We start from the raw sequence: 27,654 nt of genomic DNA on the forward strand, positions 1-27,654 counted from the left end.
TTGTTTGTGGGAGAACTCCTCCTGTCTGTGTTACTCTCCAGCACAGGTGTCCTCTGATGAAGAAAAGAGACCCACCTGGCTTTAGCCAGAGAGGGCTTCCTAGTGAAAGATGGAGAGGAGGAGAAACATGGGAAGCAAAAAAATGGCAAAGGAAGGAAGGAGCTGAGGAAAGGAAGAAAAAAGGTAGATGACAGAAGGGAAGTCAGTTCTATTTTGAATTCAGAATGTTCCTAGAAGTGGCCAGTGAGTGTGCAACTTGATGGATGAGACATCCCCAAGGATCAGTCTCTGGACCCACCAGGCTCGCCTCCAACCTCGTCAAAATGCCACAGCACTCAGAAGGGATTTCCTAGAAGAAGGAGAAAATAACTTGAAAAATCAATGTCAGAAGTTTCTATCATGAAACCCCTGAATCTGGGAAATGAAAAGACCCCTGAGGACATCTTATTTCTGTAGCTGCCTTGGTAGTTGGTCTCAGAGGTGAAGCACTGGGCAGCTGCTGTTGAGAATGGGAGGGGAGATTCCTACTGGAGGGCACTGCGGGTAGAACAGATGAGACAGTAGATGGCAGCAGCCCAGCTTCCCTCTCTGCCACCTGTAAACTTGAATCTGACAACTGCCTTCTTCCCTCTCCCTCACAGGGTGAGTCCTCCTCCACCATGCTTTCCAGCCCCTCCTGTCCTGGGATTGGGCGTCTTCAGTAACCCCTTCTTTGTAGCTTCAGTTTCCCTTTCCTGGCTTTTTGTTCTCAGTTTATAAGAAAGAGAAGAGAACTTACTTAGTTCCTCAAGAAACTGCCCTGCAAACAAGAGAAATAAATAGATGATCAATGGAAGATGGCTACCCGCTCTCACATCCTCCCTGTGGACACTCAAAATGACCCTTCCCTTTCCATTGAGGGGCCCCACAGATTTCGTAAGCAAATCTCCTAGCAACTCCTCTGAGGAGCCTGGCGATGGGCATGAGGACAGAAGAGGAATTCCAGGGTTCTGGTTGCACTGTTTCCCAGTCAGGGCTGCCTGGGTCCCCCGCTGCTTAGTGGTTCTATTTACTGTCTCCTCCCCACTACCTCACCTGCCAGTCTTCGATGCAACCAGTTGTAGCAGATGATCAAGGCAACCAGGGGTCCAAAAACTGGTACAATTACAAACAGGGTTATCTTCCAGCAGGGCACCCTCAGAAAGTGGCGATCTGAATTGTTCATCAAACAAACAGGGTTAATATGTATTTCTGCTCATACTCACCTACTCTTCTCCTTTTGAGGCTTCTGGTCCAAGAACACCAAAGGACTCAGGACAGAGTCCAGGGAGTCCATGAACTTGGATGAGAAGCACCACGTCTTTATTCACATCACAGTGTCAGCAGTACCTGTACTTTCATTGCCAACGGAAATCACAGATGTTTTCCATCCCATTGGAGTTGTTACAAAAATCTCCAGGTGCTGTTTATGTTGAGAGTTGCCGCTCCTGTATTTATGTGTTACTTTTATTATTTAAAGGAATGTTTGTTAATATATATCAGTTTGTTTATGTGTTGGTAGCTGTATTCCAACACAGATTTTCTTTGTAATCCTATGTGTTATGTGTACATTTAAAAACTTTCTGGGGATGGGAATGTGACTTGGTGGTAGAGCATTTGTTTTAGCAAGTGCAAGGCCCTGGGTTTAATTCCCAACAAAAAAAAAAAAAAAAAAAGAAGAAGAAGAAGGGATCCTTTCATGGTACAAAAAGAGTTCAGACCTTTGATATTAAAATCCTACAAAATAAAGATCCTCTTGCTCTTACATGTGTATGAGGCAGCAGGAAAGGCTACTCAGCATAGGGAATGCCTGTGCTCTGCCTAATGCCAAATTTCTATGAAAGTCATTCATTTCAGCACAAATATTTGGCTGCTCTTCTGTTGGCATTGTCCTTAGGCACAGAGCAATCTGTAGTAAATGAAAAAGACAGAGACCATATCCTCAAGGGATCAACTTTCTCTTGGGGCTTGTGGCATTACTGCTCCAAAAAACTTTCCCTGATTAGTTGAGTATGGTTACTTGGTCTACACTTATGAAAATTCACTCTGCCATGTAAGTACAGTAGATATGTGTGTTTTGTTTTGTTTTGTTCTGTTATTTCAAGTATGTTTCTCCTCTCCAACTATACACAGTTTGTGTTTACCTTCCTTTTGTAATTCCTAAAAGAAAAATGTGTAAGGATTTAACACTTTACATTTGTAAAGGAATAGAAAAGACAGTAGAATTAATTGGACATAACTTTCCTAGCCCTGTATTTGTATACACGACACATCATGTATGAGTACAAGAGTGGGAATATAAACAGAATACGTTATATTTTATGTATGTATATCCTGCCAAAATACATTCTACTGTCATGTATAACTAAATATTAAAAAAAATTTTAAATTTTGTAAAGCTGTTGGTATAGTACCTGGCACATGGTATAATAGTATTTGCTATTTTAACCAATCCTAGATGCAAATGATGACATATTTAAAGATAGAAAAAAGAAGGAGAATAACCATCAGAAACCAAAGGTTCTTTTTCCTCCAGGTGACTGGAACCTGGTTGAAAAACCAAGTTGACCCTGGAGGGCCGTGATACATCTGACTTACCGTGATATACCTGTACTTACCGAAGGTCCGGTGAAGATTCTCTGAAAGAAGAACAAATAACAATGGATTTAATAGGGCAATCTAGGAGGATCCTTTCTTCTCTCTGAGTCTTTGTTTTCTTCTCTTGAGTCTTTGTTATTTAATCACTTAAAATTTGTTCTAGTCCTGACCCAGGAGAGGAAGGGAAGCTGTAGGATTTTACTTCTGCTCTGGCTAAAGGCACGGAGAGGAAGACCCTCTACAATTCGTGGCTGGTTATTGTTTTATAAATAGTGAATTTCCCAATTGAAGAGGGAGGGTAGCTGGAACTTACCTATTTCTGCTCGGAGTTTTCCTAAAACAGAAAAAGGCAACATTTTTAGTTCCTGCTCTGGCACTAGATAGGAGTCTGTCCATACCCAGTGCCGTAGCCCTTTGCACAGGCTATTTCTCTACAGCCTAAGAGTGTCTTCAGGAGAGCAGGAAAAGGTCTAGATTTGAAACCAAGGGTTTGGCTCTGTCCCTGGTTATTGTCTGGATTGAATAGTGAAACAATGCAAAAGACTTCTCTAGTCCAGAACTTCAGTAAATAGGATGTGAGGGGCAAACATCTGTCAACCCATTGATTGCCAATGTTGATTCAGCTGATCTAGCTGGCTAGGCAGGTGTCCCTTTCCTCCAGAAGCTGTACCCTCAGTTGAAGAGGAGAACCCCGATGTTCTTCGGTCAAGGGTACATGAGTATATATGTTCCCCACTAGAACTTACAAAGAAGCTCTCAAAAACCTCAGTGAAGCCAGGCACAGTGGTGTATGCCTTTTTTTTAAATATTTATTTTTAGTTATAGGTGGGCACGATATCTTTATTTTATTATTATGTGGTGCTGAGGATCAAACCCAGTGCCTCACGCATGCTAGGCGAGCGCTCTACCACTGAGCCATGGCCCCAGCCCTAGTGTATGCCTTTAATACCAATGGCTCAGAAGGCTGAGGCAGGCGAATTACAAGTTTGAGGCCAGCCTTAGCTAGACTCCATCTCAAAAACATGGGAGCCTGGGAGTGTAAGCTCTGTGGTAAAGTGCTCCTGGGTTCAACACTTCCCACAGCCAGGCAAAAAAAGAACCTCTGTAAACAGCAAGGCCCCAAAACATCCTAGGACTTTATTACCTCTCCCACTGCTCTTTGTTCCTTTTCTGGTAGTTCTTAGTTCACCTTGTCACTCTACCCCACTGGGTTGCCATTTTGTAAATCTAAACCCACTTTCCATCTGAATGAGGAAGGGAGGAGCTAGATCTTTAGTGAGCAGCTACCTTGTGACTGGTTCTTTATTGGGCACTTTACATAACATTATCTCCTTTAATCTTCCCTACAATTTAGGAGGGAGAAAGGTTACTTGACAAATGAGGAAATGGGCTTGGAGAACTGAAGAATTTTGGTCATAGTTCAGTGCCTAAGACAGAATTCAGTCCCAAGTTGCCCAACTTCATCATTCTCATTCTTCCAAATCACTAAGATCCATTAAGGCGGTTTTGTTGTTGTTGTTTGTTTGTTTGTTTGTTTTGTTTTCAGGTGGGAGAAGTGAGCATCTGAGATAAATTCAAGATGACAGAAAAGACCCCACAAGATCCCACTAATATCTGTTCTCCCTTGTATACCCAAACCCTCCTAGTTACTTTATCCTCTTAGTAGCAGGAGAAAGTGATAGGTCAAAGTCCTTGTACTTTGGCAGTGGGGAGAAGGCTCAGAATAGAAGTGGTGGCACAAAAGAAGAACCTCATTGAGCCGGGTGTGGTGGCACACCCCTATAATCCCAGTGGCTTTGGTGGCTGAGACAGGAGAATAGCGAGTTCAAAGCCAGCCTCAGCAACAGCGAGGCGCTAAGCATCTCAATGAGACCCTTTCTCTAAAGAAAATACAAAATACAGCTGGTCGAGTGCCCCTGAGTTCAATCCCTGGTATGCCTCCCCGCCAAAAAAAAAAGAGCCTCATTGACAGCTGAACCCAAGGCCTTGGGGTTGAATGGAAAAGATGGAGGGAAACTAGTTTTGAACACATGCTATTGTGCTAGGGACTTTCATTTTCATTAAAACTCCTAATAGCTTAGACTTGCCTGACTTTGAAGCTCACTCTCCCTGATGCATGAAGCTACTGGATATGGTACAGAAGTTTGAGCTCTGCCACTTACAACTTGTGTCAATTTGAGCAAGTCACTGAACTTCTCTTGGCTTCAGTTGCCTCCTTTGTATATGAGGCCATTACATGTCAGATTCACCTCCTAGGGAAATGGAAGCTCTTATTATACCATGTGAAAGCATTCGGTGGTTAGATGTAAGATTTATCATTGTGTAATTCTGATCTTGAAAGTCTCTCAAAAGGAAATGTTAACTGACCCAACTCTAAGAGGTTAGCTACTGACAGGGAAGGATATTGATGGGCCCAACCTCTGTCCTGTACCTCTCAATCTGTGTTGCAGGCAGAGAAAGACGAGGCCCACGGTGATCTGCAGAAGGAGCACAGGCAGCACAGCAATGAGGACCAGCACTCCAGGGTTGATCCAGTAGAAGGGATCTGAAAGGAACAATTGATACCACCCAGGCTGTATCCTCAATTCCCAGCACAGCATCCATTAGCTGTTTTGGATAAAGAAACGAATATCACCAAGATTCAAAGAAGGTGACACAGAATTGACACCTGAGCTTAGCTTTGAAAAAGAAATGGAATAAGACATAGAACAAGACTTTTGTCTATTATTGTATTCTCCATTTTTAAAAATGCAGCACAGGGCTGGAGATGTGGCTCAAGCGGTAGCGCGCTCGCCTGGCATGCGTGCGGCCCGGGTTCGATCCTCAGCACCACATACAAACAAAGATGTTGTGTCCGCCAAAAACTAAAAAATAAATATTAAAAAAAAAATTAAAAAAAAAAAAAAAAAAAAAAAAAATGCAGCACATACTTTACTTTTAAGTTTTTATTTTTTTCTTTCTTTCTTTCTTTTTTTTTTTGGTAATGGGGATTGAATTCAGGGGCACTCGGCCACTAAGCCACATCTCCAGCCGTATTTTGTATTTTCTTTAGAGGCAGGGTCTCACTGAGTTGCTTAGCACCTCGCCCGCCCGCTGCCCACCTTTGCTGAGGCTGTCTTTGAACTTCCAATTCTCCTTTCTCAGCCTCCTGAGCTGCTAGGATAACAGATGTGTGCCATCGCGTCCAGCTACTTTTAAGTTCTTTTTTTTTTTTTTTTAATATTTATTTACTTATTTAGTTAGTTAGTTTTTAGCGGACACAACATCTTTGTTTGTATGTGGTGCTGAGGATCGAACCCAGGCTGCACACATGCCAGGCGAGCGCGCTACCGCTTGAGCCACATCCCCAGCCCCTTAAGTTCTTATTGAAAGTTACCTGTAGCTATATAATTAAGCAGGTTCAACCATCCCTTGGAATTCACAGGGGAATTGTTCCAGAAGCCCCTTGGAGGTCAAAGTCTACATATGTTCAAACCCCTTATATAACATGGCATGGTATTTGCATATAACTAACCTATGTACATTTTCCCAAATACTTTATTTATTTGGCCATGCTGGGGGTTAAACCTAGGGCTTTAAGCATGCTAGTTAAGTGCTGTACTACTAAGATACACCCCTAGCCCCTTCCCATATACTTTATTTATTTTGTATTTGTGCATTACCATATACTTTAAGTCATCTCTAGATTATTTATAATACTTAATGCAATGTAAATACTATGTAAATAGTTCTACTGTATTGTTTAGGGAATAATTACAAGAAGAATTCTACATGTTCAATACAGACATCATCACCATTATGATGATGATGATGATGATGATGATGATGATGATGATGGTATGTGGATTGAACCCAGGGGGAGATCCACTAATGAGCCACATCCTCAACTTTTTTTCTTTCTTTTTTTGTAGTGCTGAAACTCAGGGTCTAGCCCTTTCTATTTGTATTTTAGACAGAGTTTCACCAAGTTGCCAAGGCTGGCTTTGAACTTGCAATTCTCCTTCCTCAGCCTTCTGAGTTGCACACACAAGTGTGTGCCACTATGTCTGGCTTTTTTTCTGAATAATTTTGATTCTAGGTAATTCAATCCACTGAAGTGAAATTCATGGGTATGGAAGGCTAACTGTGCACACTTTTCTTTCTTTCTTTCTTTTTTGCATACTTCTTATACTTTCACAAAAGATTAGAATCATAGAAAGAGATAAAAGCAGACATTATCAGCCTCTATGAAATATGCCAAAATAAATCAAACCTGAGTCTGATCTTGCATAGATTTCTCAGTTCACCTGAAATAAAGGGCATGTTAATCAGAAATGTGGGAATGTAGTCAGCAAAATTCAGACTATGGGAAACCCTATAGGCAAATACAAATGTGGAAAGTCTGTTTGGATCTTATTCAAACAAACCAACTGTAAGAATACATTTATGAAAGGAAACCTTGAACACCTTGAACAATAGAACACTATTTGATGATACTAAGAAATTTTTGTTGATTTTTAAAGACATGATCATAGAATTGTGGTTGTTTTCTTTTTTTAAAAAGTGCTTTTATATTTGAGTGATACATTCTCAAGCACTTAGCAATGAAATGATAATGCTGCTTGGGATTTGCTTCAGCAAGTTGCTAGGGAGTGGCAATGAACAGGAATCAGGTAAATCTAGTTGTAGTTGGTTTGATAACTGCTGAGCAGAGTTCTTGGAGGTCCATTATGATATTCTCTATACTTTTGTAAGTGTTTTTAAGTTTTCATATTGAGTTTAAAGAAATGATTAGAGACTGTAAAATGACATCAAAAAAGTCAAAAAGAGAGATGGGAAACTTTTTGGAGAAGGAGTTTTCTATATTTAAAAAACATGGTTACTGCATTCATTCCTATATTTGTTTCACTTCCGGGCTCCTCAGAGTAGTCAAGTGGATTTAGCTGTAAAACAATCCTGTTTTCAGATTCTTAGGTATGCAGACCAAGAGATGGGGGAGGGGTTTGGAATGCGGAAACCAGCTCAAAGGAAAACTTTCTCCCCTGAGGCAAAGCTTTAGGGTATTTTTCTCTTAATTCTTTTTTCCCCTTTCTCTTTTGGTGAGGTGGGCCTCAGGGAGTGAGTTGGGGAGGCAGTTCCTAGGCAGAAGTAGTAAGCTGTTGAACAGGAAGGATGAAAATCTATAACCACAGAAATCCTTCCTATTTGACATCTTTGTGGGTAAAAATTCCCCAGTAAAAACAGCTGTCTGAAGAACATTCTGTGACACACAGAGCTATTTTCATGTCCCTGCAGTTCATTTCTAGAAATAGTGCATTGTTATTCAGCACACAATGCCATCTTCTGGTTCCTACACTGCAACAGTCACCCCCAGCCCAGTCACAAAAGTGAAGGATTGTCTTATGTTTGCACTGCAGGTGGGGGAAGAGGGAGGGTGAGGAGGGGAAAGGACTGGAGGCTCAGGAACTCAGAACATTTTTGTTCTTCAATTAAATGGCCATTAATCTTCAAAGCTCCCCCTTTGTCCACTTCACCTTGCCACATTTTAACCTTCCTAAGATGGAATGAATGAATGAATGAACGAACTCCAAAATCATCCATCACAGAAAACATACTGAAAATGGATTTCTGCAGAAGTGAAGCAAATAAGGTAAAACCTACAAGTGTATCTCTTTCTGTAATTATTTTCAGATATCTGCTTTGCTTGTTCATTTAGTTGTACTATGTTTTACTAGGAATATGGCTTTCAATAATGTTTCTCACCCAATGAAACACACACATACACAAACACATACACACACACAAAGATTTTTTTAGAACTATACTATATGGCTTGGAGGCATTTCATGATAAAAGGAAGTTAAAGAATGTAGGGAACAAAAACCTTGTGACCTTGGGTTTGTGAATATATACATTATATACACACACACATATATACACATATATACATATTATATAATATTACATATTATATTAAATATATATTTTTTCATATATATGAAAGAATATCAACAAGAAAGTTAATATGAATTACTATGGTAGAAGAGCTTTCTCTCCAGGAGGGAGAATAGAAGTGTGACCCAACCAAAGAATAAAAAAGAAAAGCCCATAATTATCCATATGATTGTTCTTATTCATTGATATAAAAGTCTATATAATGTGTACATTTGTGGATACAATTTGAGAAAAAAAATTAAAGAAAAAAGGAAAATAGAAAAGATGAGAAATGGAGGCAGCAAAAATCTAGAATAATCCATCTATGATGATTTTGTATCGCTAGAGGGAAATATGAATAATCTTTAAGTTAACCTTCCTAAGATGGAATGAATGTATCTAAGTATCCTAGGGGAACTTTTCTGTTTTGCTTTGGGATGTTCTTTTATTTGTCCTAAAGAAAAACATCATTCCTAGGGAGTCACAATTGATCAAATCCTATTACAGTGAATTCCCTGGTGGGTATGAATGTGGTATTTCATTGGATGACTCACCTTCCACTTTCAATTCCATTGCTGCCTCTTCTTGGTAAGAGTGATCTCGGAAGAAACAGGTGAAACCTCCTTCATCTGAGAACCTTACATTCCGGATCCTGAGAGTCACCTTTCCTTCACCAATAGTCTCTTTCAGCAGCTCTGTCCGGCCCCGATATTCAGGTGCCTGCTCAGCATCTTGGTCCTTGCCATTTCTGTAGAGATGGACCACCCTAGAGAAGGGGGGGCGGTACCACCCCACTTCCATGCCTGTAGCATTCTTCCCAGGAGATAAGCGACATGGCAGCTCCACTTCATCCCCGACCAGAGCCCGGATGGGGTGCCCTGGGCCTATCACTCTGAACTGTCCTGTCCAAGACACCAAAGAGAAGAAACTGAGGGTCAGAGGGGCCCTTGACATGGGAAGAGCTGTTTCGAACAAGAAAGGGAGGAACACACTCAACTGTTAAGTGGAATTCAAAAGTCAGTGAGGAGCTCATTTTTTCCTTTTGAGCATATACCAAAACAGTCTCTAGTCATGTCCTGATTGTCTTACACAGAATATTCTAGTATGTGATCATCTTGACAGCTGCTGCCCACATTTTTTGCCAGCAGCATCCATCTCTGATTCCCACCAATCCTTTAGATTCTACCTTGGAATGTGGTCCAGTATCTTGAAGTTTAGTTCTCCCATGCACCTCCCCGTTTTTCCTAGCTATACTGGTCCCCTTTCCCCTAGAGGTTTTGCTTTCATCACCCTCTATGACTTCTCAGCACTCTGTCCTTGTTCACACCCTGTTCCCCAAATTCTACTCTAAGATCTTCTAGGGGTGGCTCTACTTTACTCTTCTTTACTCAATGCACCTTCAACCACATTCCAGATCTTGTCCCTGCCTTAATATCTACAAGTCTTTTTCCTATGAAGACAGGTTTTCCAAGCTAGACTCTGAGCTACCAGATAAGGCTGGTTTCTTCCTTAGATCCTGGGGATGGGCTCTGGTTTCAGAGATCTGAAAATATTTCTCCTGCGAATATCTAGACTGGACCTATTTGTGAGTCAGGGGTCTCCCTGAGGTTGGAGCCTTGTCTTCTTTTCTTTATGGTACTGGAAATTAAACCCTGGGCCTCAAGAATGCTAGGCAAGTGCTTTGCCACGGAGCTATATCCTCACTTCAAGAAATCAGCATTTTAGTTAGATGTGGTGGCGCATGCCTATAATCCCAGCTGCTTGGGAGGGTGAGGCAGGAGGAGTTCAAAGCCAGCCTCAGTAATGATGAGGCACTAAGCAACTCAGTGAGACCTTCTCTCCAAATAAAATACAAAATAGTGCTGGGGATGTGGCTCTATGGTTGAGTTCCCCTGAGTTCAATCCCCAGTACCAAAAAAAAAAAAAAAAAAAAAAAGAAAAGAAAAGAAAACAAAGAAAAGAAAGAAAGAAAAAAGAAATCAGCATTTTTTTCTTTCTTTGTGGTGCTTGGAATTGAACTCAGGACCTCATGCATGCTATACAGCTACACTACCACTGAACTACACCCCTAGCCTTTCTGTTTCTTTTTTTTGTTTGTTTTGTTTTAAACATGAAACACTTCACGAACTTGCATGTCAACCTTGCTCAGGAGCCATGATAATCTCAATTGTTCCAATTTTAGTATACATGCTGCTGTGCTGTGCTGCTGAAGCAAGCACTACTTCTGTTTCTTTTATTTCTCCTCTACGTGGGATAAAAAAGTTCCCCCATGAAAACTTATTGGTGCCCAATTCTGCAGGGCAAGTTCTCAAACATAACAATATGTTATAACTCAACATTTATTGGAATTTACTACAGGCATTGCTAAGCATGTTACATATCTCATCTTATTTAACATTAACAGCAACTGCAAGAAGTTATAATTTTATCCCCATTTGAGAGGTGAAAAATCAAAGCCTGGGTTAGGGGTGTAACTCAGTGGTAGAGCGCTTGCCTAGCATGTTTGAGGTCCAGGTTCTATCTCCAGCACCACACATGTGCATGTGAACATGCCATATATGAATTCTCTCTCTCTCTCTCTCTCTCTCTCTCTCTCTCTCACACACACACACACACACATACACACACACATACACACACACACCAAGTTTGGATTCTATTCTGAAAGGAGCCACAGAGGTTTTGGAGGAGAACTGTGTTAGTAGATCTAAGTTTTTAGAAAGATAACTCATATAGCTGTTTGAGAATGATTGGAGGTGAGCCCTGGGAAACTATCCTTTCTGTTCTTGGGTCTCCACACAGCAGGGATAAACAAACCTTACCTGCATAACTGGAAGACAGCTGAAGGAAGAGAAGGGTGAGGACACAGCTGGGTAGAGAGAAGCTTGATAAACCTGCCATCTCTGCTGTTACTGGGGACAGAGAGTCCCCTTGATGGGGTCAGGCCAAGCAAAGACCCTTGGGATGCATGTCCCTTACCCCTGGGAAGCTTGAAGGGAGGATCTGGGAGGAAGTACTGCCTAGGGCCCTGCCTCCACTCGGGCCACTGCTGCAGCTGTGCCCTTAGGAACAGCTCCACGTCACCCTTGCCAGACACTTATACAAAAGGGCTACAGACTAAGGGGATGACCAGGATTTGCCTTCCCCACCCCCTCCAGAGCAATGGAGAAGTGTCTGCCTGGTACTGAACCTTCCTCTCTTACCACCTCCCAGTGACCCAGTCTTCTAGGGGCCAGTGAGATTGATCATTCACTGGACCTCAGAAGAGACTTGTTCATGGAGCCTGTAAGGTTTTTTGGATCCCTCTTACCCCCTGGAATTAGTGAAGGGAGCATGATTATTGTTGACTCTTTAAAGGAAGAGGATCAGCAGCAGGAGGAGGAGAAAGAGGACAAGGACAAGGAAAGACTATTTAGCCTTGGCTTCCTATTTCTATTGTCTCACAACTGACATTACCAGGTCATTTTTCTTGATGTCAAATTCCCTGTGTTCTACTACAAATCCAGCTCCCTTTCTTATGCTTCAGATATGGGACAGGTTTCTTGAGCTTACTTAGTCTTTTACCCCCAAAGAATGTGCTTGGCAAAGTTATAAGGTTGACATCAGGAACTGATGATCATCTCTTCCCAGAGAGGCAAGCATGGAGGAAGAGAATCAGCAACTGATTGATGATCAACACAGGCATCAGGGACAGAGCCGGCATGCAGGACACATCCCTCAGCCTTGTATTGTTCTCTGTTTTCCTTGGTGTCACAGGGGAAAGAGAGTGTGAAATGAATATGAACTTTTTTCTTACCTCAGACTCAGCTGAGAACTGCACAGGTGAGACCAGCATTGACACAAAGTTTCTAACTTATTATTATTAATCTGGGGATAAAATCCAGGGCTGCAAGCATGCTAGGCAAGTACTTTAGCACTGAGTTACATCCCCAGCCCTATTTCCCAATCTTAAAGCAAGAATGCCTCATCAAATAAGAAAAAAAGGGGAAGGGTAGACAATTTAAAGCCAAGTTGTCCAACATGGTATCACTAGCTACAAAGAGCCATTAAAGTTAGAATTAATTAAAACAAAATAAAATAAAAAATTCAATTCCTGATTGCATAAGCTGTTTCAAAAAGCTCATAGCACCCCAGCTAGTGGTTACCACATTGGACAACACAAATGCAGAGCATTTCTATCATCACAAAAAGTTAGTCAGGCACACAGAAGGTAACATTGGGAAATAATGGGTAGAAGCATGTGGGGCATACACTTTTGCTTTTCTCTGACACAGGCATAACAGGCTAGAAGGACAGATTATAGTTAGCTGAATATGAGACTTGCTTATTCGTTCTCCCTGCAAGATAGATGAGTTTGGGCACAACTAGGGTTTGGCTAATTTGGAGTCCTAAGCTTGAAAGTCAAGGTCAGGGGAGTGAATCTCATGTGAAAAGGAGGCACCATGTATCTGCTGACTTCCTTTCAAGTGGAAATTCTCTTTCCAGAACCCAAGTGGCCTGGGATGCTCTGACTCCGTGATGCATATTCAGTAGGTGAGTCATGCAGAAGATGCTTTTCTAGGTAGGGATGGTGGGGTGTTTGTAATGGTTCAGCACCAGGCCAGCTGTCAAAAGCTAGATGAGAGATCAGGATGGGGGTGGAAGAATGGGAGTGTTAGGATGGTCAGAGTGAATCAGGAACTAGTCAGCAAATCAAAACCCTTTTGGGGAAATCACAACATCTCTGGGAAAAAAAAAAATCAAAACCAAAAATCCTACCACTTTATTGAATGCTTCCATGTGTCACTCTTCCAATCAATTTATATAGATTAACTCATTTAATCTTCATAACAATAAAACAAACATTAAAATATTTTGTTCCTCAAAAAGTTGAGGAACAAAAGAAGTAAAGTAACTTGCTCAACTAGGCAGCAACAGAACAGGGATTTCAAGCCAGGCTTTCTAGCCTCAGCATTGGCATTTGTGGCCATTACACTACAGGGCACCTGATGAGTCACCTTACTTCTGTCTGTGCTTTCCGATACCTCATATCTCCTGAAAGAGAATGGATTCCTGGAGCTATGATGAGAAGTCCATTGGATGACATGGTTATTGAGCAAAGTTGATGTATATAAGAGAAGGGAGAGAAGCCACCAGCAAAATGAAGCTAACAGGGTTGCCACATACAGAAATCTGGGGTGTAAGCTGGGCATGGAAGTACATACCTAGAATCCCAGAAACTTGGGAGATTGAGGCAGGAGGATGGCAAGTTCCAGGCCAGCCTGAGCAATTTAGGGAGACCCTATCTCAAAAAATAAAAAATAGGGGTGGGGTTGTGGCTCAGCGGTAGAGTGCTAGCCTTACAATGTGAAGACCTCGGTTCGATCCTCAGTATCACATAAAAAAATAAATAAAATAAAGGTATTTTGGGGGCTGGGGATGTGGCTCAAGCGGTAGCGCGCTCGCCTGGCATGCGTGCGGCCCGGGTTCGATCCTCAGCACCACATACCAACAAAGATGTTGTGTCCGCCGAGAACTAGAAAATAAATATTAAAAAAAAAAAAAAAAAAAAAAAAAATAAAGGTATTTTGTTCAACTACAACTAAAAAATAAATGTTAAAAAAATAAGAGAGAATACACACTAGAATGCACTATCTTGCATTCACAATGAGGAAAGAACATTTGAGAATCTACCAAGAAGTCTGCAATTCAAGGAGGGAGCCCCCCTCACCAGACACTACCCCTGCTGACACACTGATCTTGGACTTATAGTCTCAGAACTGTGAGAAAATAAATTTCTAAAAATATTAAAAATAAAAAAGGGCTATGACTGTAACTCAGTGATAGATAGAGTGCCCCGGGTTCAATCTCCAGTGCCAGGGAAAAAAAAGAATTCCAAGATGTGACTGTGACCACAGAGCATTTTAACTTAGTGTCCCCTTGTAGGCATGGGACCTTTTGCAACTATTATATCCTGGTCACATAATAGTTGTGTTCTTAAGTTATTCTGGTGGGTCCACTGAGAATAACAGACTACAAAATGTTTCCACTTAGCCAGATGCTGTAGGAGTCCTAGAAAAATAAAAACATGCTTTTTTTGTTTGTTTGTTTGTTTTCAGGCTGGGGGTGATCTTGGGCATTTAACCCAGGATACTCTACCACTGAACTACATCCCAGCACTATTTAATTTTTAAAATTTATTTATTTTTGTAAATAAATAAATTCTGAGGATTGAACTGGCTATTTCGAAACTGGGCAACTGTCACTTTGCTTATCATCTTGGAGCTGAGCTACCTCTCCAAACTTTTTGTTTAAGCTGTTGATAGACTTTTATTTTTTTTTAAACTCTTTTTTTTTAAGAGAGAGAGAGAGAGAGAATTTTAATATTTATTTTTTAGTTTTCGGCAGACACGACATCTTTGTTGGTATGTGGTGCTGAGGATTGAACCCAGGCCGCACGAATGCCAGGCGAGCGTGCTACCGCTTGAGCCACATCCCCAGCCCCGATAGACTTTTATTTTATTTACTTATATGAGGTGCTGAGAATCGAACCCAATGCCTCACACACGCCAGGCAAGTGTGCTACCACTGAACCACAGCCACAGCCCCTCCCCAACCCCTTTTATTTTTATTTTCAGGTAGAGTCTCAGTTGAAGCTCCTTGAACTTTCCATCTTCCTGCTTCAGCCTCCTGAGTTGTTGGGATTACAGGTGTGTGCATCACTGTGTCTGGCAGTTTTTTCATTTTTGTGTGTTCCCCATTATTCTTCTGAAATTCACCAATATTTTCATATTTTTCAAGGGAAAGAATTCAGCTTTTTATGAATCTGATGAAATCAGTTTGCTTCTCTTCCCACCCCACTCCCTAAATAGGAATGGGGTTTTGCGTATTTTAACCAAATGCTATGGGATGTCGTGTGGAAGAGGCGTTAGATAGTTCTGTGGGCCTATCGAAGTCAAATTTCAGCCCAATCCAAAGATGACTTTCTCCACCAGAGCTGTCCAAGGTGGGAATGGACTGCAGGAGTGAACTTCCCATTCCTGGATGTTCCCACCAGCATAGAACAGAAGTTTCTCTAGAAGACCCTGAGTTTTTTTTTTTTTTTTTTTTTTTTTTAATTCCTCTTCTTTTCCTGCTCTTCCATGCCTCCTTTCCATTTCCCTGTCATCTTCACTTTTCACCACTTTGATTGCTGGATCTTGCAGGTAAGGAAGGAGGTGCTCCCAAATCTGCCCAGCAACAGCAGACGTCAACCGCTTCACCACTAGTAATAGGTTGCCAGGAGCCTTGGGGCAGGAGAAGAAGCAGCGATCACAAACCCTCTCCAGTGAGGTGTCTGTGCGCGAGGTGTCTGTGCGCGGCGCTTGGACCCTCACTCCCCACCGGCAAAGCCTTTGTCTTTTTACTTTATACCCTCTGCCCTTGGTTACCTGCTTTTCCGCCGCTGCTTTCTCTCTTTTAATCCGGCCCAGAAGCCTGCATCCTGTAGTATTGGAACAGGAAGACCCAGTGGCCATTTTAGCACCCTAGTCCAGTCCCTGGGAGGAGGACCCACCTAGTGATGGCCCTTCTTTCACTAGAAGCTCCTCGAAAACGAGGGATGTGCATTTATGGCTGTTTTGAAGCTGCGCAACTGTAGTTTTCTTTATCATCTTGAAGCCTGGCAGTCACAGTTGATTTTTTTTTTTTTTGTATTTATTCCTCTAGCAGAGAAAACTATATGAAGGGATTGCTTATGTAATCTAGACTCATAATATCCTTATTTCAGAATATAGAGGACCTGGCATCAGCATAAGCCTGGAATGCTCAGATGCAAATACCAGCTCCCCACTTTCCTAGATGATGAAGGAACACTAATTAGCTGTCCTGTAAAAAGACTGGTGAACTCTTGCAGATAGTTTAAAGAAAACTCAGGTTCTTTATCTACAAATGGGGATTATACTGCTCACTTCATGTGACAAATTTCAATGTTTCAATGAGAGGAGGTACATAAAGTGCATAGGTAGGCCTATGTCTGATTCTCCAAAACAAACAAAAAATCAAAAAAAAAAAAAAAAAAACCCACAACTGTTGTACAGAACCTGTACATAGAATGCCCGCCCATAAGGCATACATATCTCTTGTTAGGAATAGAGTAATGAAAATAATGAGGACTGACATAGCATAGTCTGTTGAAAGAACGAATGATAAATTAAAACATACACCTTTAAATCTCTAGGTTGCGGTTTTGCAAGCAGGTACCTTCTTGTATTCTAACACCTCTAGGTCAATATTTACTTATTATTTGTTTGTCTGTCTTGAGGGATGGAACCCAAGGCCTCACACATGCTAGGCAAACACTCTACCACCCAGCTCCTAGGTCAATATTTATACTTTTACTTGATCTGATCACACCAATTTGTTAACTTTCAGTACAAACTATCAGGTTTGTACTTTTCATTTGATTCTTGATTAAGAACTCTGAGTCCTGATGAGCAACTTCAGGTATGTGTGGAAGTCTTCTTTTTCCCTAGTTCTGGGATTCAAACGCAGGTTCTCATGTATGGCAAGGGCTCTACCACTGAACTATAGCCCCAGTCCTCTGGAGAGGTATTGGAGAGTCAGGAGAGAACCACACAAAACAGCTTTGGTTGCTTTTTTTTTCTTTAGGTGGGTGACTCTGCGATGGCACCGCAGAAGCCCACTGATGGCCAGGGCAGCTCTGTCCTAGGCAGACTCCAACTGTCCTTGCCTACAGAGGAGCAGATGCCCGCAGAGCCACGTGGCCACCTCACTGACTCCACTCACCACGGCTTAGACAGGCAGCCGCAGGTCCAGTGCCTCAGCACCACGTGACAAGGGGAGGCAGCCAGGGCACGGAGGGCCTGGCTCAGGAGCCCCAACCCCAGAGAGCCAGTGTACTCCTCTGGTGGAAGCTGTGACTCCTGCACAGCAGCTGGGATCACTGCATCACACTGACCCTGCACCACACTGACCCTGCACAGTGGGGTTCTCTCTTCCTACAGCCCTGTTTAAAGGGACCCTGCCTCCTGGACACTTGATGATGAATCCACACCACCGGCCCAGCCCTGCAGCAGGGGCATAAAGCGGCTCCTGTCTGTTCTCCTGGCTTGTGAGCAGTTCCCACGGCCTCCTAAGGCAGCCACCTGAGGACGTGCCCTGGGAGGCTGCGAGGCCAGCACACCTGTCCGCAGAGCCTCTCCAGGTGTCCCTGAGAGCCATCACCCATTTGGCGGGACAGGAAACAGCTCAGACACAACACAAGGCTTGCCTGAGTGACTTCAGTTCCCCAGGCCACAGCCAGTCACCTGCTGGCCCCCACCTCCTGCCTTCTGACCTCTGCACTGCCAGATCACGAGGCCTGAAGCAGGATGGAACCTGCAGCCACCAAACTCCAGGGAAAGCACAGCATCCGTGGCAGAAGACCTGGAAGGGGTGGTGCCACCTGAGCCCGGGTCCAGCAGACAGTGAGCACTAGGCAGAAGTCCAGCCCTCTGCACCTACCAGGTCCCAGGTCTGAACCTCCACCTGCTCCCCAAGGCTCACGATGCACAGTCCCCACCAGGGTCCTTCCTCCTCTCCTCTTTTCACATAGCTACAGGGGCTTTGCTTAAAGAGGGGCTTAACACAGGGCAGTCGGGGAGCCACCACCTGGACATATGCGCAGGACAGATGCTGGAAAGAAGGAAGAGGAAGACCACTATCTTGTCCCCCAGGGCATACTGCATAGTGAGAGGAGAAGGCAGCAGACAGATGCTGGAAAGAAGGAAGAGGAAGACCACTATCTTGTCCCCCAGGGCATACTGCATAGTGAGAGGAGAAGGCAGCAGATGAGGACTCGGGCTTGGAGGAGAGCTGTGTCCATGAGAGTGACCAGAATTCAAACCTCAAGGGATGGCTCCATGGAAGGCCATCTGAGATGGGCTCCAGAGGGGACCTGAGAAAGGTGTCAATCCTGAGGAGCTGAGGCATTTCAGGCAGGGAGAACATCACATGCAAAGGCCCTGGAGCCAGACGGCACACACTGTATTTACTGCCTCTGTGAAAGGGAGAGGGGCTTCAGGAGGGGGTCTGGATACTCTCATGGACATGGACCTGTCCAAGCGTGTGAGGAGACAGGGGAGGACGAGGACAAGTGTGGCACACACATGCTACAGAGGGTGGCATCTGCACCAGGTGCAGAGGATCTGGAGGCTGTGGCAGAAGTCTGGTGAGACCGGAAGGACTGGGCCTCTGCGGGCTCCCTACAGGTGTGTGGCTTGGAGTGTTCATGGCTGAGCTGTCTGAGCAGGACAGGAGGGGCACCCCATCCAGCACCCCAGAGTCCCTGGACCCCGACCTCTGCTCCCTTTGGGTCACCTGTGGGCAGCACTGCCCTCGGTCCACAGCCACCCATAAGTACATCTTGCCACCTCTCCCTCAGAATCACACCACCCACCCACTGCAGCCTCAGGGAGGCCAGACAGTGCCAGTTGACCCAAGGGTACTGATCACTGACCACCCCAATGGCTCACAGCAAGAATGATACTCAAACCTAACCACACACATTGACCCCTGCAGCCCACTCAAGACCCCACATGATCCCCCAGCATCCCTCAGGAGGCCTCAGGGCCAGCGTGACCCAAGCCTGTCCCTCGGCCTGGGCCTGGGCCACTCTCTGCGGGCGTGCAGGAAGCACTGGCTGGGCCTGACCTGAGCCTCACCTGAGCCACGGGAAGGAAGGAAGCCCCTGGGCTCCAGTCCACTCGGCCCTGCCTTTTAGCTTTCCTGACCCTCAGCCATGACTGGACTCCCAAGCCAGCCTCCCATCATGGCCCTCCTGGTCATCCGCCTCGTATTGTTCCCAGTTCATGCGTGGTTTGGGGTTCTGTGTGCTGGGATGGGACCCAGGGCCCACACTCGAGGCAAGGGCTCCACCACTGAGCTGCACTCTAGCCCTTTTTATTTATTTACATATTTTTTGAGACAGGTTTTCACCAAGTTACCCAGGCTGCCCTCAAAACTGTGAGCCTCCTGCCTCACTGGGATCACAGATTATGGATGAGCACCAGTGCACCTGGCTTCCGTGCTCATTTTACAATCTGACAGAGCTTGCTGTTGACCGGCCTTTGGGCCAAGAGCAGGGCTGTGGCGCCATCTGTGTGTCCTCAGAGCCCGCAGAAGGCATGCTCCACACTCACGCCTGTTGATGGGATGGAGATCACTGAAGAGAGGACAGCGCCTCCCCCCAACAGGGTCCTTCCTCAGCTCAGTAGGAATAGCTGGGTCTCTGCCAGGGCAGCCAGGAGACCTGCGCCTGGGAGGCCTGCGCAGAGCGTGGGACAGGACTGACAGCCTAGGCCCATCCTGCTAGCCTGTCAGGTGCACTGGGGACCTCCTGTAAATTTGGGCCACTTCTGATAGGGAGGGTGTGCAGCCAACCTAGGGCAGCCCTGGGTCCTGCTGGTCTCTCCTCCCCACTCCCCTCCTCTCCCCTCCCAACTGGGGAACCACTCTTGGTTTTGGTTGCTTTTTAAATCAGATACTGAGTTGCTTAGGGCCTCGCCAAGGCTGACCTCAAACTTGCAATCCTCCTGCCTTAACCTTCTGAGCTGCTGGGATTACAGGTGTGTGCTACCATGACTGGCTGAGTTAGTGCCTTTCCTCCATCTTTCCTTACTTTCCCTTAGTGGTTTTACTCATGTCCACTTCCACAGCTTCCAAGATTCTAAAAAGCCAGGACCTGAATCCTTCTTCCTGTGTCGTTTTCCTTTCTGCTCCAGAAAGAGGACACATTGATTTTTCTCACCAGTGGCAATCCATCATCTCTTTATATCTGTTAGATGCTTCTGGACTTGCAACACTCAGCTCTAGGGGTTACTCAATAATCTTCCCAGTGTCAGACATGAAAACTGAGGTCCAGATTTAAAAATATTGAACACAACCAAGTTAAATCACTCTTAGTTATTTTTCACAACAGCCCTTTTGATTAATCAGAGTAATTTGGTTTCCATTTGCTCTTGATTCTCTGCAGCACTCTGAATGGTTGGTATTGGCAAGTCAATGGATAAAGAAGGCATGTGAGTGTAGCTAGTTATTGTGGGCTACACCTGTAATCCCAGCCATTCCAGAGGCTGAAACAGAAAAATGGCAAGTTCCAGACCAGCTTGGGCAACTTTGTGAGACCCTATCTCAAAATAAAAAGGGCTGGGATGTATCCCTGTGGTAGAGCACTGCTTAGCCTGCATGAAGCCCTGGGTTCAATCCCTAGTACCTCTTAAAAACAAAAACATAAACAAAAAAACCTCACACATAGTTACAGGTTTATCCCATAAAAGTTCTTGTGGAAGGCAAAAAAACCTCTATTATGTTAAGTTATATGTATATTTGCCTGTAATATTTTTAATATGCTTCTTGACACTGTTGATTCAGTTACTGGTTTAGTAATACCATAAGGCTTGAACTGGTTTAATATGTTACTATTATCACTCAGAGAAGCAGGAGAACTTTGTAAGGAGCCTGGTAAACTGTAAAGGAACTCAAACCCTTAAAATTTGTGGGTGGGGTTGAATGTGGATATGTGGGTGATTAGGGGTGGGCACAGTGATCTAGGATTTGTTCTGGATATCCTTCTGGGATGGCCTTGAGACATTTACAGGCATTTCAACTAGCCCAGCACAGCTTTCTGCTTAACTGGGGTTCCTCAGGGCTGTATACTATTATATTCAAATCAAGGCCAAGAGACTGCCTTGAGGCTCACCAGAAATGGAGTATTTACTTTTTATTGCGCTCACTGCTTGATATATTTTCACAGTGAGCATATGGCCTTTATAATAATGATTTTTTAACAAACAAACAAACTTGAAAAAGCATTTGTTCCTTAGACATGGTCAATTTCTGAAGAGATCTAAGCTTCCTTTGTAACTAGTGCCATCTAATGGTTAAGGTAAGTTATTGCTCTGAATTTGGTCACAGGCACAGGGAAGGATGCTGGAAAATTCAACATTGAAATGCCAAAGGGGAGGAGGAGACACAGCATACAAAAATCACTCTCTAAAATTATATACAGTTTAGGGAGCCGGGGTTGTGGATCAGTGGTAGAGCGTTTGCCTAGCATGCATGAGGCACTGGGTTTGATCCCCAGTACCACATAAAAATAAATAAATAAAAGATATTGTGTCCATCTTTAACTAAAAAAAAAAAAAAAAAGGGCTGGGGATGTGGCTCAAGCGGTATCGCGCTCTCCTGGCATGCATGCGCCCCAGGTTCGATCCTCAGCACCACATACAAACAAAGATATTGTGTCTGCCGAAAACTAAACAATAAATATTAAAAATATTTTTAAAAATTCTCTCTCTCTCTCTCTAAAAAAAAAAAAAAGAAAGAAAAAGGAAATGATAAGATTTAAAAAAATTTTAAAAAGTTGTACACAGTTTTTACTTGCTGAAATAGTAACACTCCAATTCACTCACCTCTAAGGACATCCAAGGACTTGGTGGTAAAACCTACCATTTGAATGCCAATTGAAGGAGTACTAATTTGTGTTCATTTGAAATTTTTACATTCTTAAAGCATGTTTCTACCATTGTATCTGTTTCTCACAGCAGTATGTTAGATAATCAGATAAACTAATTTTATTCTCACTTTAAGAAACCAAGGCCAGAGGGGATGTAATGAGTCAGCCAGGTGATTACTGTCATAGCAAGATCCAGGACCCAAGGTTACCCAACTGGCGGATTTTCCAGGTGTTTATGCTATAGGATATCTCTCCTATATCTATTGTGAGGTGCCGGAGAGTAATCCAAGGGGAAGGGGAATTAATTATTTTTCTCTTATTTGAATTCTGCTCTATAATATAAATTTCTTTCCCAGAGTGGTTGCACTAATATATATTCATGCTAACAGCATATATATCAGACTTCATTGTCAACACTTGATTTTATCAGATTTTTTTTTTTTACTTTTTTGTATTTAACAAACCCTTAGTGAGTAAAATAGTATTTCATTTATTTTGTTTGTCAGAGCTAACAATTTTTTAATATTTATTTTTTAGTTTTAGGTAGACACAATATCTTTATTTTACATTTATGTGGTGCTGAGGATCAAACCCAGTGCCCCACGCATGCTAGGCGAGCATTCTACCACTGAGCCACAACCCCAGCCCCAGAGCTAACAATTTTTGAGAGCCCCTGTGGGCTAGGCACTTTTACATACATGAGTATCTCCTATAATCCCCATAGCAACACCAGGAAGTATATATTATTATTCCTATTTAAGAATGGGGAAAGTGAGGTACTAAGAGGCTAAAGCAATGCTTGGTAGATCTTAGAGTGCTTGTAGTGGGGTACATATTGACTATTACAGGACTACGGTCTGGAGCAGCATTCAGAGATGGTGAAGACCCAAGAGTCTGAGTATAGGATTTGGAAAGGAGGTTCCTGAAAGAAAAAGGGGAGCATCTTTTAGCTTGCTGCTTCTGACATCTTGGTTATTGGTGGAGGGAAGTGAGAAAGTACATATTCTGGGCTGGGAAATTCAAAAGATTCCATATTTCTGTTTCTAAATCAACCACAAAAATTCAATAAATGCCTCCTACGCTTGTAACACTATACACAAACATTTTTTTCCCTTGATTTCCCTGTGTCTTAGAGGCCTGGATCATATCTATGAATTTCTCTCTCATAAAAAAATTACTATTTTTTTTTCAGTGTATAGAGCACTTTATCTTGGTTAAGGCTCATGATATTGGATTTTTTTTTTTTTTTTTTTTGCACTGGGGATGGAACCCAGGGCCTTATATGAGCTAGGCAATGCTCTGCTACTGCATGACATCCTCAGGCCTTTTTATTTTGAGATAGGGTCTTGCTAAATTGCCCAGACTGGCCTTGAGTTTGCAATCCTGCCGCATCAGCCTCAGCCTTCCCTCAGGCTACCAAGTAGTTGGGATTATAGGCAGATGCCATTTGGCCTGAACTTTTTTATTTTTTAATAGGTAAGGAAACTGAAAATCAGAGAGGGTATGTTGCTCACTATAATGGTTGCTGCTTGTAGGATGCTGCAGCAGATTTGATTCTAGTGTTTTTTGTTTGTTTTGTACTGGGGATTGAACCTAGGGGTGCTTTACCACTGAACTATATCTCCAATACCCTCCCACACACACCTTTTTGAGACAAGGTCTCACTAAATTCCTCAATCTTGTGATCCTCCTACCTCTGCCTCCTGAGTTGCTGGGATTACAGGCCTGCACCACTCTGTCTAGCTGATTTTAGATTTGTTTGTTTGTTTGTTTGCTTGCTTGCTTGTTTTGTGGTGCTGGGGATCAAACTCAGAACATCAATCATGCTAGGAAAGTGCTCTACTACTGAGCTATTCCCCCAGCCCTCTAGTTTTTTTTTTTTTTTTTATTCTTCTGGAAGAATTACCTAAATTGCATTGTCCATGAAACAATTACATAACTGAGAAAAGTGGGCATGACAGTAACCTATTCATTCCCCTCCCCACAAGTAAGGAAACACAACCCTCAGCATTCTCTTTACTTCTCCACTGAAAATGCATGTGAAAAATACTACATATAAATAAACAGGATAGACTATAGGTGTACTTTACAATATGGTATAAAAATGTTCTTATAACTATGTTTTTATAAATTGAATAATCTACACCTCATCTGATAAACCTGAAGTTTGATAAATAGAAATTTATTCTATTATAAATCTCTTTGAAACAAAGTAATTCTATTTCTAATTTACACTTATTGGACTCACTCAAAGACACATCCACCCTGCCCCTGAATTAAAAGCAAACTGATTCTCTGAAAAAAGTTCCAAACTTTTTCTTCTCTAAGACTGAAATAACTTCAAGATAGAATTTGGGGCTAGGATTGTGGCTCAGTGGTAGAGTGCCTGCCTAGCATGCATGAGGCACTGGGTTCAATCCCCATCATCACATAAAAAACCTAAATAAACAAAATAAAGGTATTGTGTCCATCTACAACTAAAAATACAAATATATAAAAAATAATTTGGAGATAGTGTGAGACCCGTTAGTGCCCAGAGGAGAAAATCACTCAGGAGTTAAAATCAAGAACAGTTTCAGAAGGCCGGCTTATTGCAGTTTGATACATTTTCATTGTCCTCCCTCATGAGTTCATTCATCCTCCCTCCCATACATTAACCCCAGCTCACTTTGTACTCTTGGGTCATAGGCCTCAAGAATTAGGGGCAACATTACCCCCAATCTCCTTAGAAAAATGTTGGTAAGAAGCTAACAGATTCAGGGACACTTGCTTGGTACATTCCCCCTGCTGCTTTATGTTTTCCCCCTGGTGGCTTCACTTGGGTTGGGCATGGCAAGTCTTCAGTTCTAGGATTTAGGGAAGAAGCACAGGAGGAAGATGAAAGAAGACTCCTTGGCCAGTCTGCCTTGTTGGTGACTTGACAACAACCAGAGACAAGAAAGTAAAGTTTCCTTTTATGGTCCATCAGATTATGGTATCCTTTTTTTTTTTCTTTTTATACTCTATCATCCTACTTGTAGTTATCTGGACAGAATAAAAGTTGGCTCCAGGAACAGATGGAAATTCTCCACCTGGATCCCTAATTTCATAGCAGGATCTTAGGATAAAGATCAAGGAGAATGATCCTTGGATGCACGCTATAAGAGAGCAAGCAGAGGGCTGGGGCAGAGCTCAGTGGTAGAGCACTTGCCTAGCATGTGTTGAGGAACTGGGTTTAATCCTTAGCACTGCATAAAAATAAATAAATAAATAAGGCTGGGGATATAGCTCAGTTGGTAGAGTGCTTACCTTGCATGCACAAAGCCCCAGTATGCATGCATGCATAAATAAATAAATAAACAAAATAAAGATATTGTATCCATCTAAAACTAAAAAAAAATATTAAAAAAAAAATAAAGAGAGTGCAAGAAGAGTGATAAGACCCTCTTCCTAGTAACAGCTGGCTGTACTAGTAGTCCAACTTGTGTTACCATTACTGCTGCCATATGGAGTAGAACTTATGCAAGCACTAGAAATCTTAACTGCATAGCCACTGGAGGACTCATGGGCAGTGGAGGGGGATGCACAGAATTCCTGCTGGGCCTAATGCTGGTGAGGAAGCTTCCATTGGCTGAGTAGTAAGATAAGGATATGGGGCACACAAACATCATTGACAGCAAAGTGACAACACCTACAAATAGGGTGAATAAATAAAGATGAAAAGAAAATGCAGATAAATGCTAGATAAGTATCTGAAGAGGACTCTGTCTGCAACCCAGCCAAAGCCCTGCTCTATGGCAGTGTGAATCTATTCCCAAAAAAACCTCTTACCAGGTAATGATTACCCAGTGTATTCATCCACAGAAGCATCAAATATGCACAGAGGACTCTTGAGAAGACAGACCCCTAGATGACTTGGAGATGCTTCCCAAAGCTGCCCATTGAGCTGAGCAGGATCTCTGGAGCCAGGGCTTCATCTTGCTTATTATATGTAAGACATAGGACAGATTATTAAACATGTGTTGAGTTCCATTCTACCCACTTATGAAATGGAGGAAATAATATTGATGTCAGAGAATGTCATAAGGAGCCAAACAATCTATACAACCCCAAACAGGTTATAGCAAAATAAATGCAATCATTTTTATACAGTATCTTGTGTGCAGAATGTGTCACTATTAAGAACCATAGAAAAAGCTTTCCATTTCACCAACACCTAGCAGGATTTTGACAAATAATACCTTTGACAAAGAACTACCTGGTTGCACTATTTGTTACATTTAGATCTACACAGAAACAGAATACTTTAATGGTGAATAATTTACAAAGAACTCTCTCTTTCTCTCTTGTAATTCTTTCAACTCTTTCTCCACTTGTCAGACAAGAAGACAAAAGCTCAGAACATTTATAGGAGGCTAATAGTTTTGGAAAGTGGTGTGAAAACTAATCTTTGAGTCTGAAAAGCATTTTGGTTGGTTGATCTTTGTGTGTGTGTGGTGCTGGGGATTGAATCTATTGTCTTATGCATGCAAGGCAAGCACTATCAACTGAGCTATATCCCCAGCCCTGGTTGGTTGCTCTTTTATTAAGCTTCTAACCAGGTGACAGGTACCTCACAGCTCTTGTAGTGGGCAACACATCCAAGGTTCTTGCCCTCGTGGAAGTTAGTGCCAGTCAGAAGGGAAGATATTAAATAAATTATTCCGTAATTATTTTAACTACCACTAAGATAAGTTTTTTGGTTTGTTTGTTTTTTTGTAATGCTGGGGATCAAACCCAGGGCCTTGTGCATACTAGGCAAATGCTCTATTCTACGGAACTTCATCCTTGGTTACTGAGATAAAGGTTTTTTTTCTTTTTGAGTAGCAGGGATTGAACTCAGGCGCATTTAACCACTGAGCCACATCCCTAGATCTATTTTGTATTTTATTTACAGACAGGGTCTCACTGAGTTGCTTAGCACCTCGCTTTTGCTGAGGCTGGCTTTGAACTCACAATCCTCCTGTCTCAGCCTCTTGAGCCACTGGGAATACAGGCATGTGCAAGCTGAGATAAAGGTTTTGAATGATGTGTACTATGAGGGTGGCTAGAAGGATGTGGGGTATCAGGGGTCTAATTCCCTGGAGAATTCAGGAAAAGTTTCATTGAGGTGACATGTAAGCCATTAGAGAGATGCTGTCTCAAAATCAAAAGGACTGAGGAGGTAGCTCAGAAGTAGAACACTTGCTTAGCATGTGTTCTGGGTTCACATGAAGATGGCCTGAGGAAGAGGCTGAGGAGGGCATATCCAGACAGAGAGAACTAGTGTGCTTGGTTGCTGAGTTGAAAGTATTTGAGCAAGTCTAACGAACTGCAATCGGGCCAGGCCTGGTAGCACAGGCCTATAATCCCAGCAATCAAGGGGAGGTTCACAAGTTCCAGGCCATCCTGGGCAATTTAGTGACACTCTGTCTCAAAATATAAAATGAAAGGAATGGGGATGTAGCTCAGTGGCAGAGTGCCTCTGGGTTCAAACTCCAGTACCAGGAAAATAAACACACAAAACAATCTGTAATCGGGCCAGAATGGCTAGAGCATAGCCAGCAAGGGAGACCTGGCTTTGAGATCCAGCTCTGCTATTTATTGGCCGTGGGACTTTGGGCAGGTCCTTTATCTGAGCTTTAGTCTTCTTG

The 27,654-nt window shown here is 42.9% G+C and overlaps 1 protein-coding gene and 1 non-coding gene across 5 annotated transcripts; both read right to left on the reverse strand.

Moving 5' to 3' along the window:
* Window positions 1–92: 92 nt before the first annotated feature.
* Mog (myelin oligodendrocyte glycoprotein) lies at window positions 93–11,463 on the reverse strand. 4 transcript variants are annotated; one of them, XM_026415319.2, is made up of 8 exons: window positions 11,352–11,430; window positions 9,084–9,431; window positions 5,048–5,161; window positions 2,930–2,950; window positions 2,637–2,657; window positions 1,075–1,191; window positions 781–799; window positions 93–112 (listed from the first exon to the last, which is right to left on the reverse strand). In XM_026415319.2, the coding sequence occupies exons 1-8, from the start codon at window positions 11,428–11,430 to the stop codon at window positions 100–102; spliced, it is 732 nt and encodes a 243-aa protein (XP_026271104.1). In that variant the 3' UTR covers window positions 93–99. The 4 variants fall into 4 exon arrangements, with proteins under 4 accessions (XP_026271104.1, XP_026271105.1, XP_026271106.1 ...); XM_026415320.2 differs by lacking the exon at window positions 1,075–1,191; XM_026415324.2 differs by lacking the exon at window positions 93–112 and having other exon boundaries at window positions 623–799; window positions 11,352–11,463.
* On the reverse strand, window positions 10,634–10,744 carry LOC113201562 (U6 spliceosomal RNA). The gene has a single exon (XR_003303170.2). It is a non-coding gene; the product is annotated as a U6 spliceosomal RNA (small nuclear RNA).
* Window positions 11,464–27,654: the final 16,191 nt, after the last annotated feature.

This window comes from Urocitellus parryii, chromosome 8, assembly GCF_045843805.1.
Source record: "Urocitellus parryii isolate mUroPar1 chromosome 8, mUroPar1.hap1, whole genome shotgun sequence".
NCBI lineage: Eukaryota > Metazoa > Chordata > Mammalia > Rodentia > Sciuridae > Urocitellus > Urocitellus parryii.

Bases quoted from the DNA above. Each gene is read 5' to 3' on its own strand.
- Mog (XM_026415324.2), bottom strand. From the start codon at position 11,430: ATGGCAGGTTTATCAAGCTTCTCTCTACCCAGCTGTGTCCTCACCCTT. The intron at 9,432-11,351 runs GTAAGGTTTGTT...TGTCTTGGACAG, and splicing joins GCTGTCTTCCAGTTATGCAG to GACAGTTCAGAGTGATAGGC. The intron at 2,658-2,929 runs GTAAGTTCCAGC...TTCTTCTTTCAG, and splicing joins AAAACTCCGAGCAGAAATAG to AGAATCTTCACCGGACCTTC.